The following is a 16,362-nucleotide window of genomic DNA, read 5'->3' as shown; positions in this document are numbered from 1 at the left end:
TGGTTGTCGTCATGGATGTTGTGGTGCATGGCAGTTTGAGAAATAATATTGATATCGATATTGACATTGTTGATGTTTGTTTGTTTGTTTGTTTGTATAGGCAATTCATTCTGTAAATCAATCCACGATCAATAAATATAAAAAGATTAATCTGTTCTACGGTATAGTATTATTATTTCCTAGAATTAATTAACAATATTGTTTTCAAAAAAGAGCGGGAACTTTGAGTTCTTTTTGACACACTTTTCATATCTATCTTTCCGTCTATTTACATCCTTTAATTTATTTATAGTATAATGTACTATGAGATATCGACATTATGGAAAATGTAAAGGATAATCACAATCAATTACAACTACTTTTACCTGTTCAACAGCAACAACAACAACCATTGGTAGTAGTTGTAAATGAAGGTGAAGAAAGCTTTCAATTTGATTTCTCAAGTGATAAGAGTTTAAACAATAACAATAATAATAGTAACCAAAGTAATAATAATAATCATAATAATACTACTACTACTACTATTAATAATCAATCATTTAATAATATACTTTCAACACCAAAAGAGTTTATTAAAAAGATTGCAAGAGTAGAAAAGAAGTTAGATAGATTCGAGAAAAAGTATCTTGAAAAGGCAATCATTGTTAATCTACATCAAAGAGATAATCATAATCATAATCATAATAATAATCATAGTAATGATACGAGTCGTGACAATAGTATAGTGATTGATGAATCACCAATAACCCAAAAGAGAAAGAAATTAAAAACTGATCTTTTGCCACCTCTTTTCTTTTCCACTCCTCATCTACCTCCTCCCATTCAAGCAACGACAATGACAATCGATGGTGATGGTGAGGAGATCGAGGATAAGGAGGAAAAGGAAAAGAGGAAAAGGATTGAAGAGGCAGAATCGGCAAAGATAATAGAAGAGGAGTTGAAAAGAAAAGAACAATTGGAACAGGAGAAAAGACAACTCAAAGAGAAAATGGTACGATTCAAAGATCAGTTGGTACAAGAGCTAGCAGTCAAGTTTCCAACCACCAGACTCAAAGAAGATGAATTACGTGGTTATGCATTCAAAGGGTTCATATCTCCATTTCCAGGTGCATCTGACCCTCAACCACATTATGGACTCATCCGATCAAAAGAGATTGTACCACGAGTCATCACAGAGACATCATATGATTGGTTTAAATCGTTGTGGGCAACTCAAGTTCATTTCTCGTATTGTCTAGTCTACCAATCACATCTTCCACTTTCATCATCACCTCTTCTCGAACTAGTAGGTGAAGATGAAATATCATTTCTTCCAAAATTGAATCATGTCGTTGGTATTTGTATATATATTGAAACAACAGGAAACATTGTATATTATCTACCACTTAATAATCCTCAAGAAAAGAGTGTAAAATATCAAGTAACTAAAACTGGAAAATTAAATCATATAAATGATCCACTACAACAACAACAAATTACAACAAATACAACTACTGCTATTGTCGTTGCCAATAATCATAATAATAAACCAATAATAATAGATCAACAAAATAATACAAATGAATTTCTAGAGAAATGTAGAATATTAACAAAAATAATAATGGAAAATCCAAACTCTTATAAATATTTATATAATTGTAGAGCTCAAATTAAAATGTTAATGAGCATGGATATTCATGGTATGTTAACAAAAAAATAATAAAAAAAAAGAATCAAGCAAAGAATTAACCTTTTTTTTTAAGTTAAAAAAGGAATAATGGATCCTAGGGTTGGGGCATGGTTACTTGATCCTGATAAATATAAAGATACAACATTGGATACTCTTGTTAGAGAGTTTAGTCAAGATAAAAAATTATCTACAAATGTTGATGAATTAAATCATTATGATAGATCATTTCATCATGTAAGACAAAAAAAAGAAAGAAAAAGAAAACAATTTCTAATTAATATCTTTTTTTGATTTAGTGTTATAGATCATTTGTTTTAATGAAACAATTATTTACAAGATTTCATTTTAATAGAGATTTGTATAAAATATTTAATGAAATGGAAATGCCATTATTGGTTATATTGGCAAAGATGGAGTATAATGGAATTGGGTTTGATGATGCGACTTGTCAAAATACAAAATATGAAGTACTCCAAAAACTACAATATATTGAAGTCAAGGCAAGATTGATGGTTCCTGACTTGAAATTTTCAATGTCTAGCAAAGAGGACATGTCAAATATCCTTTACAATGTTTTGCGTGTGGTTGATATTCCAAAGGCAAATAGAGGTAAAATTGTGAAAAGACATCATTCTACCAAGGCGGCTATACTCGAAGCAGTCCCAGAGGAAAAGGCTGCATTTCCGAAAATGTTGATCGAATGGAGAAAGTTGTCACATCACCTGCTCAACTATGTTCATGTATTATTTAAATTTGGTTATTACAATCCAGATTACGAAATGATGAGAATTTATACAACCATCATGCAAACAAATGTTCCAACTGGTCGTCTAGCAATGACTTATCCAAATTTGCAATCCATTGCCAACGCATTTACTTTTCGTGAATCTCCCATTTCATTTAGTGATGTATCTACCAACAATGTTAGCAAAGCATCTTCAAGTGCTTCACAACATTGTTCACCTCCCTATGATCATCATAATGTTACAGTTGATTATTCCCCTTCCCCAAATGAAAGTAAAAGTATTGGTTCTTTAAGTGTAAATATAAAAAAAAAAAAATTAAAAAGATCTAAAAAAGATTTAATATTCATTTTCATTTTTTTTTTTAGACTTTAGAATTAAAAGAAGATAATTGTAGATTAATTACAGTTAGAATTAGAGATTCATTTATACCAAGAAAAGGTTATTTATTTTTATCAGCCGATTATAGTCAAATTGAATTAAGAATTTTGGTAATTACAAAATATTATTAATCGTGATTAAATATTTATTAATATTAATACTTTTATCTTTACTTTAGGCACATTTATCAGAAGATAAATTATTATTGGATGGATTAAATAATCCAGATTTTGATTTTTTTAAAACCATGTTTGTTCAAATGAACAAAGGTACGAGGATAGAGGATGTAACTGCAGAGGAAAGAGATATAGCAAAGGAATTATGTTATGGTATTCTTTATGGCATGGGAACTTGGAGTTTGGCAAACAAATTGGACCGGGACGAAAAGGAAGCCAGAATATTAAAAGAAAAATTGTACAACACCTACCGCGATTTAATCAAGTATATTGATAGTGTCAAGAAACGGTACCATCAAGTAGGATACGTCGAAACATTTTATCATAGAAAGAGATTTCTAGACAACAACACTAGAGACAAGGTAGAGATTGAAAAGGAGAAAAGAAAGGCCGTCAATTCTATTCCACAAGGAACAGCTGCCGATATCATCAAACAAGCAATGATATCAATTGACCGAATCTTTGAAGAACAGAAAACACCTGCATTGATGGTACTCCAAATCCACGATGAACTTTTATTTGAAGTTCGAGAGGATTGTATCAAAGAGGTCGCAATCCTTGTTAAAAAGCAAATGGAAGGAATCAAATTTTCAGATATAGTTTCAATTCCAGTTAAATTGGCTATTGGTACTAGATGGGGATCTTTAACTCCTTTTACAATTTAAATTAAATACAAATACAACTATTTATTTTCTAATATTAGAGTTTTTATAAAAAACAAATTGTAGATCTTGGTAATATTGGTCTGTTTCATAACTCCAAGCCCTTATGGGTACCCTTGAGGCACAGTCAAATTGTTTACTGAATCGGTTCATAAATTCTTTTACAACATCACCGAGAATGACAGAATCCCCATTGAGGGTAATTCTTTGTTTGAGTTTGAATTTGTAAAGTGTTTTGGTTTCTCTCAGAAATTTGTCAAATACACTTGGTTCTTCCAATTGTTTTGAAAAGATTGAATTTTCTTCTTTGGGTGCAGAAATATAAAGTGTAGACAGAGTAGTATTTTCCAACAAGCAGTTTGAGAAATACTTTGACACTTTAACTGGTGTATAGGGACTAGAGTTTGAATTATAGTTGAATGACATGTCCAAAAAGGATAGGCATTTGCTTTGAACAAGTACCTTTCCAATACTGTCCATCAGTGTCGGACAAGAGACTACCAAAGAGAGTGATCTTAGACTGTTAAAGGATTGAGAAAAGTCAAAAGAAATCAAAGATGTTGAATAGGTCAATACCATCGACTCTATTATGTTGGACAGTTCTATTTGAGAAAATGATGGTAGATTGTTGGTTTGACATTGAATATTCCAGTGTCGAATCGATGGATGTGTTTTCATTGTTGAAAGAGACTCTTGCATGAAATAGCCAGATGCCCTCTGTATGGTTTTGTTGGTTTGAAGAAACTCGTTGTATGCTTTGTAGCCTTCGCGAATCCATTGAGTGCTGCCTAGTACTTCAAACCTTTTCAACGACTTGAACTTTGCTATTAATTTTAGCAGTTCTCGAGAGAATGGAGGCAAAATTAATTGTTCCAAGTTGTCTTGTAGAGGCTCGATCGAGAGAATGCTTGCTATTTGTTCATCATATTTTCCAGCAATCGTATAAAAGGCCAATTTTTTTAGAGTAGGGGTATTCAACTCTACCAATTTAACCAGCTCCTTGTCAATGCTGATCGAAATGACCAATGTCCTAAGATGGGTAAATGGTATTGCTCTACTACCTGGTAGGAGACGACGGATGATAAGCTTTTCAATGTGATGAATAAGTTGACCATAGTCGGTTGTAATAAGTTCATAGAATCGATCCACCTGTTCCAAAGAGTGACAATAGACTATTCTTTTGATGATTGGTATCAGATCGGTTATTGTCAGCTTTTGATCAGACTGATATCTTTCAATAGCTTCCTTTAACAATAATAGTTTATCTGAATCTGAAGGTGGAGATTGTGATTTAATACAATATTTTGAAAGTGTTCCTTGAATAAACTTATGTTCATTAAAAGGTTCAAATGTAATATGTATTTGTTTATAATACTGTTTTACACGATTGAACCACCTCCATGATACCATTGAACACCTTTCAATCTCTTCTATTACCAATTCACAACCTCTAATGTATCTATCAAAGATATCGTTTTGAATATAATGTGGTAATATTGAAAATGACATTATCTTATTATTTGTTTGAATGATCATCATTAAAAAAAGTAGATGATATATTTCTTTGCTCAAAATCCACAACAAAAAATCTAAAAAAATAAGATAAGAATATAGAAATTATTATTTACAATTACATTTATTATTAGATGAATGTATTTTTGTTATTTTTTAAAATTTGACAAAAGGGATCTATTCTCTTTGTTTTGAGCCAAAAGAGAACTTAATAATTTACTTGGACCATCCTTTTTGCGCGGTGAAGGTGGTTGTGAAGGAGTGTTTGCCGATTGTTTAATGACAATTTGGACCTTGGTATCCTTTTCAGTTGGTAAATGATTTAAAAGGGTTCCAATCTTTTCACTAGTGACATTTCTTTGAATCAATTTCTCCTTTAAAAGATTTGTAGTGGTACGAGTAGTTGAAATGGGTGCAGGATGGTTACTACCACTTCCATTGAGTGAAGATGATAATTGTTGTGAATTTGAAAGTGATGAGGATGTTGAGGTTGGAATAGCCAACACTCCATTAATATCATTTGAATGGTTGACATTGTTATTATTTGCTTGCTTTTTCAATATTGATTTAAGAGTTGGTGGTTGAGGTGGTGGAGCCATCATCGTACTACTTGATAATTGTGATGAAATTAATGACATTGTCAAACTATTATTATTACTATTATTATTATTATTTCCATTATTATTTTGTTGTTGTTGTTGTTGTTGTTGTAATAAATTATTTAATGATTTTTCCAAATCAATATTTTTAAATTTAAATGTATTATATTTCTTCTCGACGTCTCTTAATTCGGCTTGAAGCTTTTCCATCTTTCCATAGTGTTCATCTTCCAATGTCAATATTTGTTCATCACGTTGACTCAAATCCGCCTTGCATTGTTCCAATTCAGTTTGTAATTGTTGGATCGATTCTTGAAGACGTGATTCTGATTTGGTGGCAGCTTGTTTTAATTGTTGTTGGATCTGTTGGATTTGGTGTTCCTTTTCGAGCTGCGACTCTTTAATCCTTTTAGTGACGACTGATTCGTGGTTTGACTGTGCATTGTTGATCTTTTCATTGAGGTCTTTGATGGCATTACTCTTTTCTTGCTCCATCTCCTTTCCAACTTTAATGGATCGCTCCAACTCTGATCTGAGTTGGTCGATCGTTGCAGACAACTCGACCTTGTCTTCACGCAACGAAGCACAAGTGTCATCGAGCTCGTCGATTTCTTTTTCCAAGCCCTCTCTCAATTCTACCAATTGTCTCTCCAACACGGTGATGATTCCATTGTCTCCTTCCTTGTTGGATTTGATCTCAACCTCTAATCTTTCTCTTGACAGTTTCTCCTTTTGGAATCGGTCTCTTTCTCTTGTAACATTTTCCTGTTCCACTATGACACGTTGTTTCTCTGCTTCCAATTCCTTTGCAAGTCGTTCTAGATCGACCTTGATTGATTCTATTTCGAGTTTGGCATTGGATCTCTCCTTTTCCACCGACTCTTGTGCCATCAATGCGTACTCCTTTTCCTTGACCAATAAAAGTGCCAACTTTTGACGTTCACTTGATTCATGTTCAACAGACAATTTCATTTCTTGGATTGAAAAGTTGGATTCTGCAAGTTGTTGACAAATAGCATCACGTTCACTATCTACGACATTGATGACCTGAATCTTTTCTTGAACTTCGAGTTGTAATTTCTCAATCTCTTTTTGGAGATTATTTTGTGAGCTTTGTCTTTGCGAGTCATGTTGAGCTATCTGTTCCTTGGCCAATTGTATCTCCTTTTCAAGACGGATCTTTTCTTGTTCAAACTTGGTATTGATCTCTTCGGTGGCCATTTGATATTCCATTTCCTTTTGTTTGGTCTTGAGTTCAGCTTGTTTCACTTCTACTTCACGATCCTTGTATTGTGATTGTAAATTGGTCAACTCCTTGTCCAATGTACTTATCTTTTCATTGGCAACCTTTGACTCCTCGGTATTGCGTTGGGCTTGTTGCTCTTGTTCAGAGATTGTAATCTTTGATCTTTCAATTTGACGTTGGAATTGTTCGATTTGTTTGTTCAAACCAGAGATGGTAGTATTGAAATCTTTGGTACGATCGGTTGATGTCTTGCTCGAGTTTCTAAGCTTGTCCAATTCCTTTTCCAAGTCACCTGTGAGTTTCTTTGATTCCTTGTTTTCTCTTTCAAGTGTTGCCTTTTCAGATTGTGCTGTCAAACGTTCTTGTGTCAACACCTTTACCTTGGTCTCTAAACTAGTATTCTTTTCTTTCAACTTTTCATTATGTTTTTTCAATAATACCAATTCTGAAGAAGTGTTGTTCGAGGAGGAGGAGGAGGAAGAGATTGGCATTGTTGATGGTCTAATCTTTGATACTGGAACCTGAGTTGGTTGTTTCATTTTTAATTTTGCAATTTGATCTTTCAATTCTTGAATTTCTTCTTGACTTGATGCTTCCAAATCATCCTTTTCCTTTTTAATTTGTTGCATTTGATCCAATAAACCTTGATGATCAGTACGTTTATGATCCAATTCACGAATAGTAGAATCCAATATCAATTGTAATTGAGAGATCCTTGATTGGCTTTCTCCTTCTTTTTTTTGGTTGCTACTATTTTGTTCATCTTTTGATTTTTGAGCTTCCAACCTCAATTGTTGATTATTCTCCTTTAATAAACTATTATTCTCCTTTAACAGATTATTATCCACTGCAAGTTGTTGTTTTTCCAAGGTTAGTTGTTGATTATTATTTGTTAAATTATTAATTGTTTCATTATTATCCAAAACCATTTTAGATTGTTGCTCCAATTCTTTTTCAACTAGAACAAATTTAATGTTTAGTTGTTTTAAATTATTGTCCAATTCTTGATTATTGGCAAGTAATTGGTTGCATTCCAATTTGATTGATTGATTGGATTGAATGACTTGATCATTCTCAACTTTGACTTTATCAATCTCCATCTTGACTTGATCAATCTCCATCTTGACTTGATCATTATCAATTTTGACTTGATCTCTTTCCATCTCCAAGAGATGGTTCTTTTCTTTTAATAGATTATTATCATTTTTAAACTTTTCGACGATTGCATTGAGTTCTACTTTGAGCTTTTGGTTGTTTTCTGCAATTTGAACAAACTCTTGTTTGTGTTTGGTGATTTCATTGTCCTTTTCGAGATTCATCTTTGTGAGCCTCTGATCAAACAATTCGACCATTTCCAAATGTTTTGATATTTGTTGGTGGCTGTCGGCCAGTTGGAGGTGGAGATGATCGATGGTCTTTTGTTGCTTGTCGAGTTGACTGTTGATTTGTCCATCAAATTGCTTTTGTTGGAGGTCGAGTCGTTGCTGGAGATGGGTCATCTCTGACAAATGTTGGTTACACAGGGTCTGCTGGTCACTCAACTTTTTCTTGGTGCCCTCTAGTGCAATGGTCAATTTTTCTTTTTCCTCGTGGTCGAGACAAACACCCGTGTAGAGCTGGGCAAATTGTCGATTTTGCTTGTCGAGTTGATCGACCATTTCAGAGAGTCTTTGATTATCTTCAATGTATCCATCAATCTGTTCCTTGACGGGTGAAAAGAGTGCGTAGAAACTATCGATTTGTTCTTTGAGTTTGGACACAGTTTCAAGTGATGAACGGTGTCTATTGTCCAATCGGTGGTTTTCTTGCTCCAAATTTTGATAGGTTTCGCTAAACGTCTCCAATTGTACTTCAAAACGTTGTCGTTCGTCTCTCCATTCATCCTCTTTTTCTCCGGCCATGCAATACACCTTTTTGATAGTTGTAATCATCTTTTCTGTATTTTCACAACTAGCGTCATAGTCGTGAGAGACTTGGTCGACCATTTGTTGTAATTGTTCGTTTTCATCGATTGCTTCGTTGAGTGATTTCTCCCATTCGTCGATTGTTTCAATAGTCAGTTTCATATCGTTTCTGAGTGTTGTCAATTCTTGATCACGCTCTGTCAACTTGGTCTCCAAGAGATCGACAACCTCTGAATACTCTGTCGACATTTGTTTGGTGGTACATAGTTCTTGATCGAGTTCACCCAATTGACTTTCAAGTACAGCCACAGTTTGTTCATTCTCTTCGATAATTTGTTTGGTAATTGAATTGGTCAAATTCAACTCGTCATCCTTTTCAATCAACTTTCTTTCCAACAGTGTGATGATATCGGTACACTCTATAGTAATCTTCTTTGTTTCATCCAACTCCTCTTCCAATGCCACTACTCTACTATTTAGTTGATTATTTTGTACAATAATCGCTGGTAACTTTGGAAGTTCCCAATCCAAATGAATCTTTGTATCTAAATGATCGGTTTGTTGTTGTTGTGAATTACTAGTATTTGTTGGTTGCCATGTATCTCTTCTTTTGGCTTTCTTTTTTGGTTGTTTGATCACCTTGTCATTGTCAATGTCTTTTGAGTTTTGGTCAGCTTCGTATTGATTACCAACACTAGTGTCTTGAACATCAACATTTAATAGTTTACTCAACTCTTTGAAATACTTTTCCTTGGTTTCCTTTTTTTCAAGTTGTTGTTGAGCCAATGCAAATTTTAGATGAGCGATTTCATTCTCATACTTTTTCAAAGTTTCTTGGTTAATAGCAGCCAACTTGTTTCCATCTGAAAAGGTGTTGATCCGATAATTGGTCTTTACATTCTTGGCACGTTTGGCAAAATTCAATGTACTCAATGATTCATCCAAATGAACGGCAGATGGAGTAATCGTACATATAATGGCCGTCTTGCTATTACCACCCAAACTTGATTGTAATATACGTGTTAATTTACTATCACGATATGGAATATGTTGATTATTATTATTATTATTTGAATTATTATTATTATTTGTCAATGTTGAAGCAGTAGTAGTAGTATTTATCGTTGTTGTTGTTGTTGAAGTAGTTGTATTATTAATAGTTGTTGTTAAATTATTATTGTTATTAAGAGAGGAATCACTTAATTTTGAAATGACATTACTAAGAGCCATCAAACTTTTGTTAATATGTGTTCCTTCTTTTAATCTGACACCTTCTGCACCAGTTTGACTTTGTCTTTCTGAACCTGCAAGATCTACCAATGTCAACACGGATATATAGGTGGTTGTACTACTACTACTATTTGATTTACTTGATTTTAAAGTTCTCTTGTTATTTGTATTGATACTACTGGTAGATGCTCTACCGACAGCAGTATTACCACTCCCACTACCATTCGTTTCGGTACTACCTTCATTACTTTCTATATACATTCTAAAAATAGTATGTGATCTACTACTTGTTTCATTCATATTGGTTGAACCAATATGACGCTTTTCCTCACCCTGGGCAAGGAGTGCTAGGATTTGGTCTGGACTATCGACCATCTCTTCTTTGAGACCGGCCACATAGACCATTCTATCGCCATCTTCTTGTATCTTTAATTTCTGTTTCTGTTTTGTATTGTTGAGTAGATCTTTAATCTCTTCATTGTATATTTCCAAATAGGATACACGTAATGTGAATTGTCTGTCATTATTTCGTTGAATATGATCAAATATATATCTAATGGAAAGTGGTATAATACCAGGATTTCCATCACATCCTTTCATTGTATGTGTTTTACCACTTGATGTTTGTCCTATAATTAAATAAATAAATAAATAAATAGATATTAATATTACTCTATGGCAATCACGTATATATTAATACTCTATTTACTTACCATATGCAAATATAGTTCCATTAATCCCTTTTAGGGAAGAGTCAACAATTTCCTTTGCTATACCATCAAATACATCAATTGTATTTGAAGTATCACCAAAAACAGAATCTATTTAAATATATAAAAGATTAGATTGGTTAGTAAATTATGAATAACCTTATTCATTCATTCTTATCTTTAGTTTGTATACAATACATACCATAGAAAAAGGTAGATAGAATTGCATTTGATTTAATGTGAGATATAGAGTCTGAAGTCATCACCCATGGTATCGATTGTTTATCATTATTATTATTATTATTATTGATGTTATGATTACTTATTGGTCTAACTCTAATAGACACATTAATCTTGTTGTCCTTTGGTTTTGTAGTATTAATATTATTATTATTATTTGTAGTTGATAGTTTAGATTGCGCTAATCTGATGTCACCGACATTATTGCTTGTTGCTGTTGTTGTTGCTGTACTAGTACCTGATCTAGTCGAATGTCGACGTGTATTATTATTATTATTGTTTAGAGTATCCATCATGTATCTCCCTATAGGTTCATGATTGGTTGTTATTTCAAAATACTATTAAATTAATTTTGAAGGGATTTAAGGTTCAGTTTAACATTTACTTCGTCTTTGTGTGTGAAAATCATTAAAATATTTAGTTTTAAAAAAGGCGGGAAATTTAAATTACAGGCACTCAATTGTGGATATTTGTTTTAAAGGATATTACAATTATGATTTATTATGGATGGATTGTTTAGAGAACATAACAAAATATCTATTCAGTTAGATTTAATGTTGTGTCGGTTCATCTTGTTGATGTTGTAAATGATCATTTGCCTAGGCGGTCAATTGTGAGTGACAAACCACTCATAATATGTGTCACATGATCATAACATCCATATTTCAAAGTGAGTGCTACCTCTTGATCGATATGTTCTGATTGACAAGATAAAGCAAAATCATTGTATATCTGTTTGGCCTTTTCAATCTGTTCTTCTTTTGTTTTTGAGGGCAAGTAGATTGAAGCAGGTGTATACCCTCCACTAATACTCTCTTGTATCAATCTTTGTATCTCGCGTGCATATGCAATCGAGTTTGTTTCCAATAATAAAACAGCTAATAAACATTTGGCTTCTGGGTTTCCTTGAGCTACTGATCGTCTGTACCATGACTCTGCTTGTGACAAATCCTTGACAACACCCAACCCATCTCTATACAATGTACCAATATCTACTTGAGCATATGATGATCCAGTCTCATTTGCAACTTTTAAAACAAATCTGAAAGCTTCCTCTCTTTTTAAAACACTGTCGGTGGTGTCATTTGTTTTCCGGGTTGTACAACTCGAAATATTATAATAAATAGTTCGGTAGGCAAGAGGATGACCCATTTGATGAGCTTGTTCTATTGCCTTGATTCCCTTTTCAGTCTTTTCAGATTTATGGTTTAGTTTGATGATACCATAGCGATAGTATGCTTCGGGAATATTATATACTGTCATGGCCTTTTTAAGAGTCTTGACTGCTTGTTTAGATCCTCCTCCGAGTGGATTGGCTAGTTGAGCAACAGCAAGATCGCAAAAATATTCAACGGGAATAGTACGATCGAGATTAAACAAAGATGTCTTGCCGAGTAATTTAACGGGATCGACTGCTACCATATCAGGAGTATCCATTCTCCTCTCCACTGTAGCATATCGGTGTAAATGACATAGACCGAATAGTGCAAAGTGAAGATAATGGTATTCGGGCACATAATAGTCTCTAAAGAGATCATAGTAATACATGTCTGCTTTAAACCCATGTTGTTCTGGCTCATACAAAGATTTCATACTGATGCCACCAAAATTCTTTACACCGTTATAGTCTCCGCAAGCAGCTTGTAACATGGATAGTGCAGTCACGTCAATATTACTACCTCTGAGAGATACGGGGAGGCGATCAGACATACGTACAATGTGGTATGGTAGTAACCCACCTTTCATCGCCTTTAGAGTACACTTTAAAAGTATGTCATATGCCTTGTCCGCGTCCATTGGTATGTTGTTGTAACCAATGTAATGGCAATTGGCAAGTTCCATGGTGGCAAGGTCTACACCCGCCTGTGACGCTGTCACAAAGCTGTCGTATGCTTGCTGTGGCATACCACGTGCCTGACACATCAAACCGTAGTAATAGGTTGCTTTGGGGTGTCCCTTGGCAGCTGCCTCTCCCAGCAAACGGAAACAATGTTCCTTGTTGTTGACATGGTCTTGGAGGAGCACAGGAACTGGACTAGTAGGATATCCAACTCTAATCTCACCAATAGTATTGATGTTTACACGTTCAACGCAGTGGTAATGGTATCGTGCGAGATAGTACTTGGCCGACAGGTTTCCTTGTTCTGCGGCACTAACCAACATCTCGTATCCGCGATCATATGATGATGATGTTGATGACTGCGAGAAATAGTAGTACATAGAGATACGTTGTTTCTTTCTTTCGTCTCTGTGATCAAACCTCTCCTTTAGGTATCTACCACCGAGCAATGCCATGGCACCAAGATGGTTCTGGGTAGCTGCGCGGTCGAGCCATTTATAGGCTCTCTTGCCATCACCCATTTTAGAGATAAATGTGTCAAGTTGTCCTTTTGATTTAGCAATACTTGTTGTTCCATCAAACTTTCTCAAATAGTATCTAGCCACACGATACTGTGCCTCTGGGTCACCCAACTTGGCAGCTTTTTGAAAGTTATCAAATGCCTCTACATCATGTCTCTGACTAGTGCATTGCCATGCTTTATCCAAGTATTGTTGTACTATAATAGTACATTATATATAACATATATATGTAGTTAGTATCTATCATCTTTCCAATATTCATAATATTTCCTCTTACTTTTTAATTTTACTTTATCATTCATTTCAAAATTAAAGTAGTATAGTTGATTGTGTCGTACGATCACATCATTAAATAAAGTGCTTATTATTTAGTACTAGATATTCTCTTTACAATAATAATGTCATTATTATTATTACTATATTTAATTCGGAATGAACAAAGAATAGAATCTATCATCTAACCTCTGCACTGACTGGTGTGTAACAACAAATTTAATCTTTTTATTTTTTTGAAGACATCCAATATTTTTTAAAGTTATAATCATTCATGGCTTCAACAACTACAACAACCAAAGATGATGATAGTAGTAGTAGTAATGTTTTAATGGTTGCACTAAGACAGATACTAGTACACAACAAATACATATCATTCCTCATATTTCAACATGTTGTAAACATACACAAACACATCAATCTGTATCGTCTGGCATCAGACTTTGATTGCCAATACAGATACAAATACGATCAACTGACACTCGAGTTTTGTTTACGAAACAAATACCTTGCTATCATTAAAGAAAAGATTACTTTACTCGAATACAACAACAACAACAACAACAACAACAACATTGATAATAATAATAATAGTCAACTACTACCAACTAGTAAAGAGATTGAATTCTATCAATTCTTTAATCCATCACATTTTCATACATGTCTAAGACTGTTGTGTCAATTACCTGGGTTGGACTTGGAATCGTTTGTACTTGTTTTCAAGTGTATGACTGTCAGTCTGCCTGAATCGAGTTTGGCTGCAGACGTACCATTTTGGGTGTCAAGAAGTCAATGCACTCAGAGAATGAAATGGTGTATCGATCAATTCCCAGCATTCTTTGACCACATTGATGATATATCGAGATCACTTAATGCTGCAATCGAGAGTTGTGGGTTTGGTGAAATGACAGTCTTCCTTCTCAAACACATTCGAACCATCAGACCTGCATTCACCTCCCACCAGGCATTGATTAAAATAACGTCTCTACATTCACCAGACTACACCTCTCGTGTCTTGGATTTAATGCCCAACATTATATTGGCCAACGCAACCGAACGAGTCAGTGTCTTGCTCTGTGGAAACATACCAGTCATCAACAAATACAAAACCATAGCATTGGACGATCAACCACTTCCCATTCAATTGACATATCTCTATCAACTGGTTGTAAATCAACAGATATTGGAAAGAATAGCCAGTGATAGTGGCACAGACTACATTGAAATACTGAAGAGGCTACTCTATAAAACAGTAGAGATGAGATGGTCAAATACACATGCATCATCAGGAACACAACGATTAAAAACAAATATATATGATCAATTCTTAAATTCAAAGTTATCACAAATTGGATTTAATCAAGATACTACCTCTACATCCTCTTCTTATCCATTTACAAAGTGGCAATTGGATTTATTACTCATTTACTTTTTATATTATGAATTGGAGGATTTGATAACTGTAAATGTTTCATGTTTGGCATTTGCTCCACAAAAGGGTATAGTTCATCTACTATGTCTAGTTGACAATGATGCGATGAAGATACATCACGTCTTGCACAACAAAAAATCAAAAGAACATCTATCACAAATGCTTTTAGAGACGTACCAAACGATTACGAGTTGGGAGGATAAAGAGACAAGATTAAAGACAGTTGATATCATTCTAGAATGTTTGGATTTCTACACACATGGATACTCTAGAGCATTTGTAAGGACGTGTCTCAGTCTTGGTCAAACAGATATTATCAACATGTATAGATCAAAATTGGATTTAAAACAGAGTGATCTTCCAACAGACGATAGATACTACAATCATGCCTACCTAGACAAATACATTGAATTGGGACTCACGTTTACAGATCAACCAGACTACTCATTTCTATTTTGGAGTAAAATATGTAAAATGGCTGCACGTCTAGATCGAAAGGATCTAATTGATCTATATTTGGAACGGTCTCTAAAGGTCAATCTACAATCAAATATTCTAGAGGTTAGTGAAGAGAATAAACGTATTGCCATTTGTAGAGAAGCCATGATAATGGGTAACTTTGCACTTGCCGAGCAACTACAACTAGACACCGGACAAAACCATGGTTTTATTGGTCGATTCATATTGAAAAATGAACCATTTACACATGGAGTAGATGCAATCAACTTTATAAAGAAATGGGGTGGTGTTGGTGATGGTAATTCAATTTCACCATCATTGATTCCCGATGCCATCAAATTGAATCGTATCGATATATTGGTGGAATTGGAAAAGATTGGCTTACTTAAAGATAAAATTGATATATTTCAAGAGGTTGTTGACAATACCTCTTTCCTATCAATCTGTTTGGACAAACTCAATCCACTGTCATTTACAAAGATACTATCTATACCGGAATGGGGTAAAGTAATTAAAAAGGCAAAGAGTAAAAATAGATACAACCAAGTTTCAAAAGTAATCCGTAAATATTTTACATTCCATTACAAAGATCATCTACAGGCTCGATCACAATCAAATGATAAAAGTCTTGAATTTATATTTAATAAGATTCAATTAAAATAAAATAATTAATAATTTAATTAAATAAATATATTTGTATTATTATTAAAAATAGAAAAAGATAACTATCTATCTTTTTATCTATTTAACTTTATTTTAAATTTC

The 16,362-nt window shown here is 33.8% G+C and overlaps 4 protein-coding genes across 4 annotated transcripts; 2 read left to right on the top strand and 2 right to left on the bottom strand.

Moving 5' to 3' along the window:
• Positions 1-319: 319 nt before the first annotated feature.
• Positions 320-3,585, top strand: DFA_01253 (DNA polymerase theta short isoform; the record flags this gene model as incomplete). Its single annotated transcript, XM_004359165.1, has 6 exons — positions 320-1,679; positions 1,743-1,903; positions 1,966-2,709; positions 2,781-2,903; positions 2,972-3,506; positions 3,539-3,585. 6 exons carry the CDS (start codon positions 320-322, stop codon positions 3,583-3,585), a joined length of 2,970 nt encoding a protein of 989 aa, XP_004359222.1.
• Positions 3,586-3,655: 70 nt separating this feature from the next.
• kif4 (kinesin-7) lies at positions 3,656-11,481 on the bottom strand (the record flags this gene model as incomplete). Its single annotated transcript, XM_004359164.1, has 5 exons — positions 3,656-5,220; positions 5,364-10,751; positions 10,836-10,943; positions 11,035-11,410; positions 11,458-11,481. 5 exons carry the CDS (start codon positions 11,479-11,481, stop codon positions 3,656-3,658), a joined length of 7,461 nt encoding a protein of 2,486 aa, XP_004359221.1.
• A 182-nt stretch (positions 11,482-11,663) lies between these two features.
• On the bottom strand, positions 11,664-13,735 carry DFA_01251 (uncharacterized protein; the record flags this gene model as incomplete). The annotated part of the gene is made up of 2 exons (XM_004359163.1): positions 11,664-13,630; positions 13,711-13,735. The coding sequence occupies 2 exons, from the start codon at positions 13,733-13,735 to the stop codon at positions 11,664-11,666; spliced, it is 1,992 nt and encodes a 663-aa protein (XP_004359220.1).
• Positions 13,736-13,980: 245 nt separating this feature from the next.
• DFA_01250 (uncharacterized protein) lies at positions 13,981-16,260 on the top strand (the record flags this gene model as incomplete). Its single annotated transcript, XM_004359162.1, has 1 exon — positions 13,981-16,260. One exon carries the CDS (start codon positions 13,981-13,983, stop codon positions 16,258-16,260), a length of 2,280 nt encoding a protein of 759 aa, XP_004359219.1.
• Positions 16,261-16,362: the final 102 nt, after the last annotated feature.

Source organism: Cavenderia fasciculata, assembly GCF_000203815.1.
Source record: "Cavenderia fasciculata unplaced genomic scaffold Scf_Dfasci-F-a-25c12.r2-5, whole genome shotgun sequence".
Classification (NCBI taxonomy): domain Eukaryota; phylum Evosea; class Eumycetozoa; order Acytosteliales; family Cavenderiaceae; genus Cavenderia; species Cavenderia fasciculata.
Note: the sequence above shows the minus strand (reverse complement) of the source record. Positions and strands in the feature narration are given on the sequence as shown.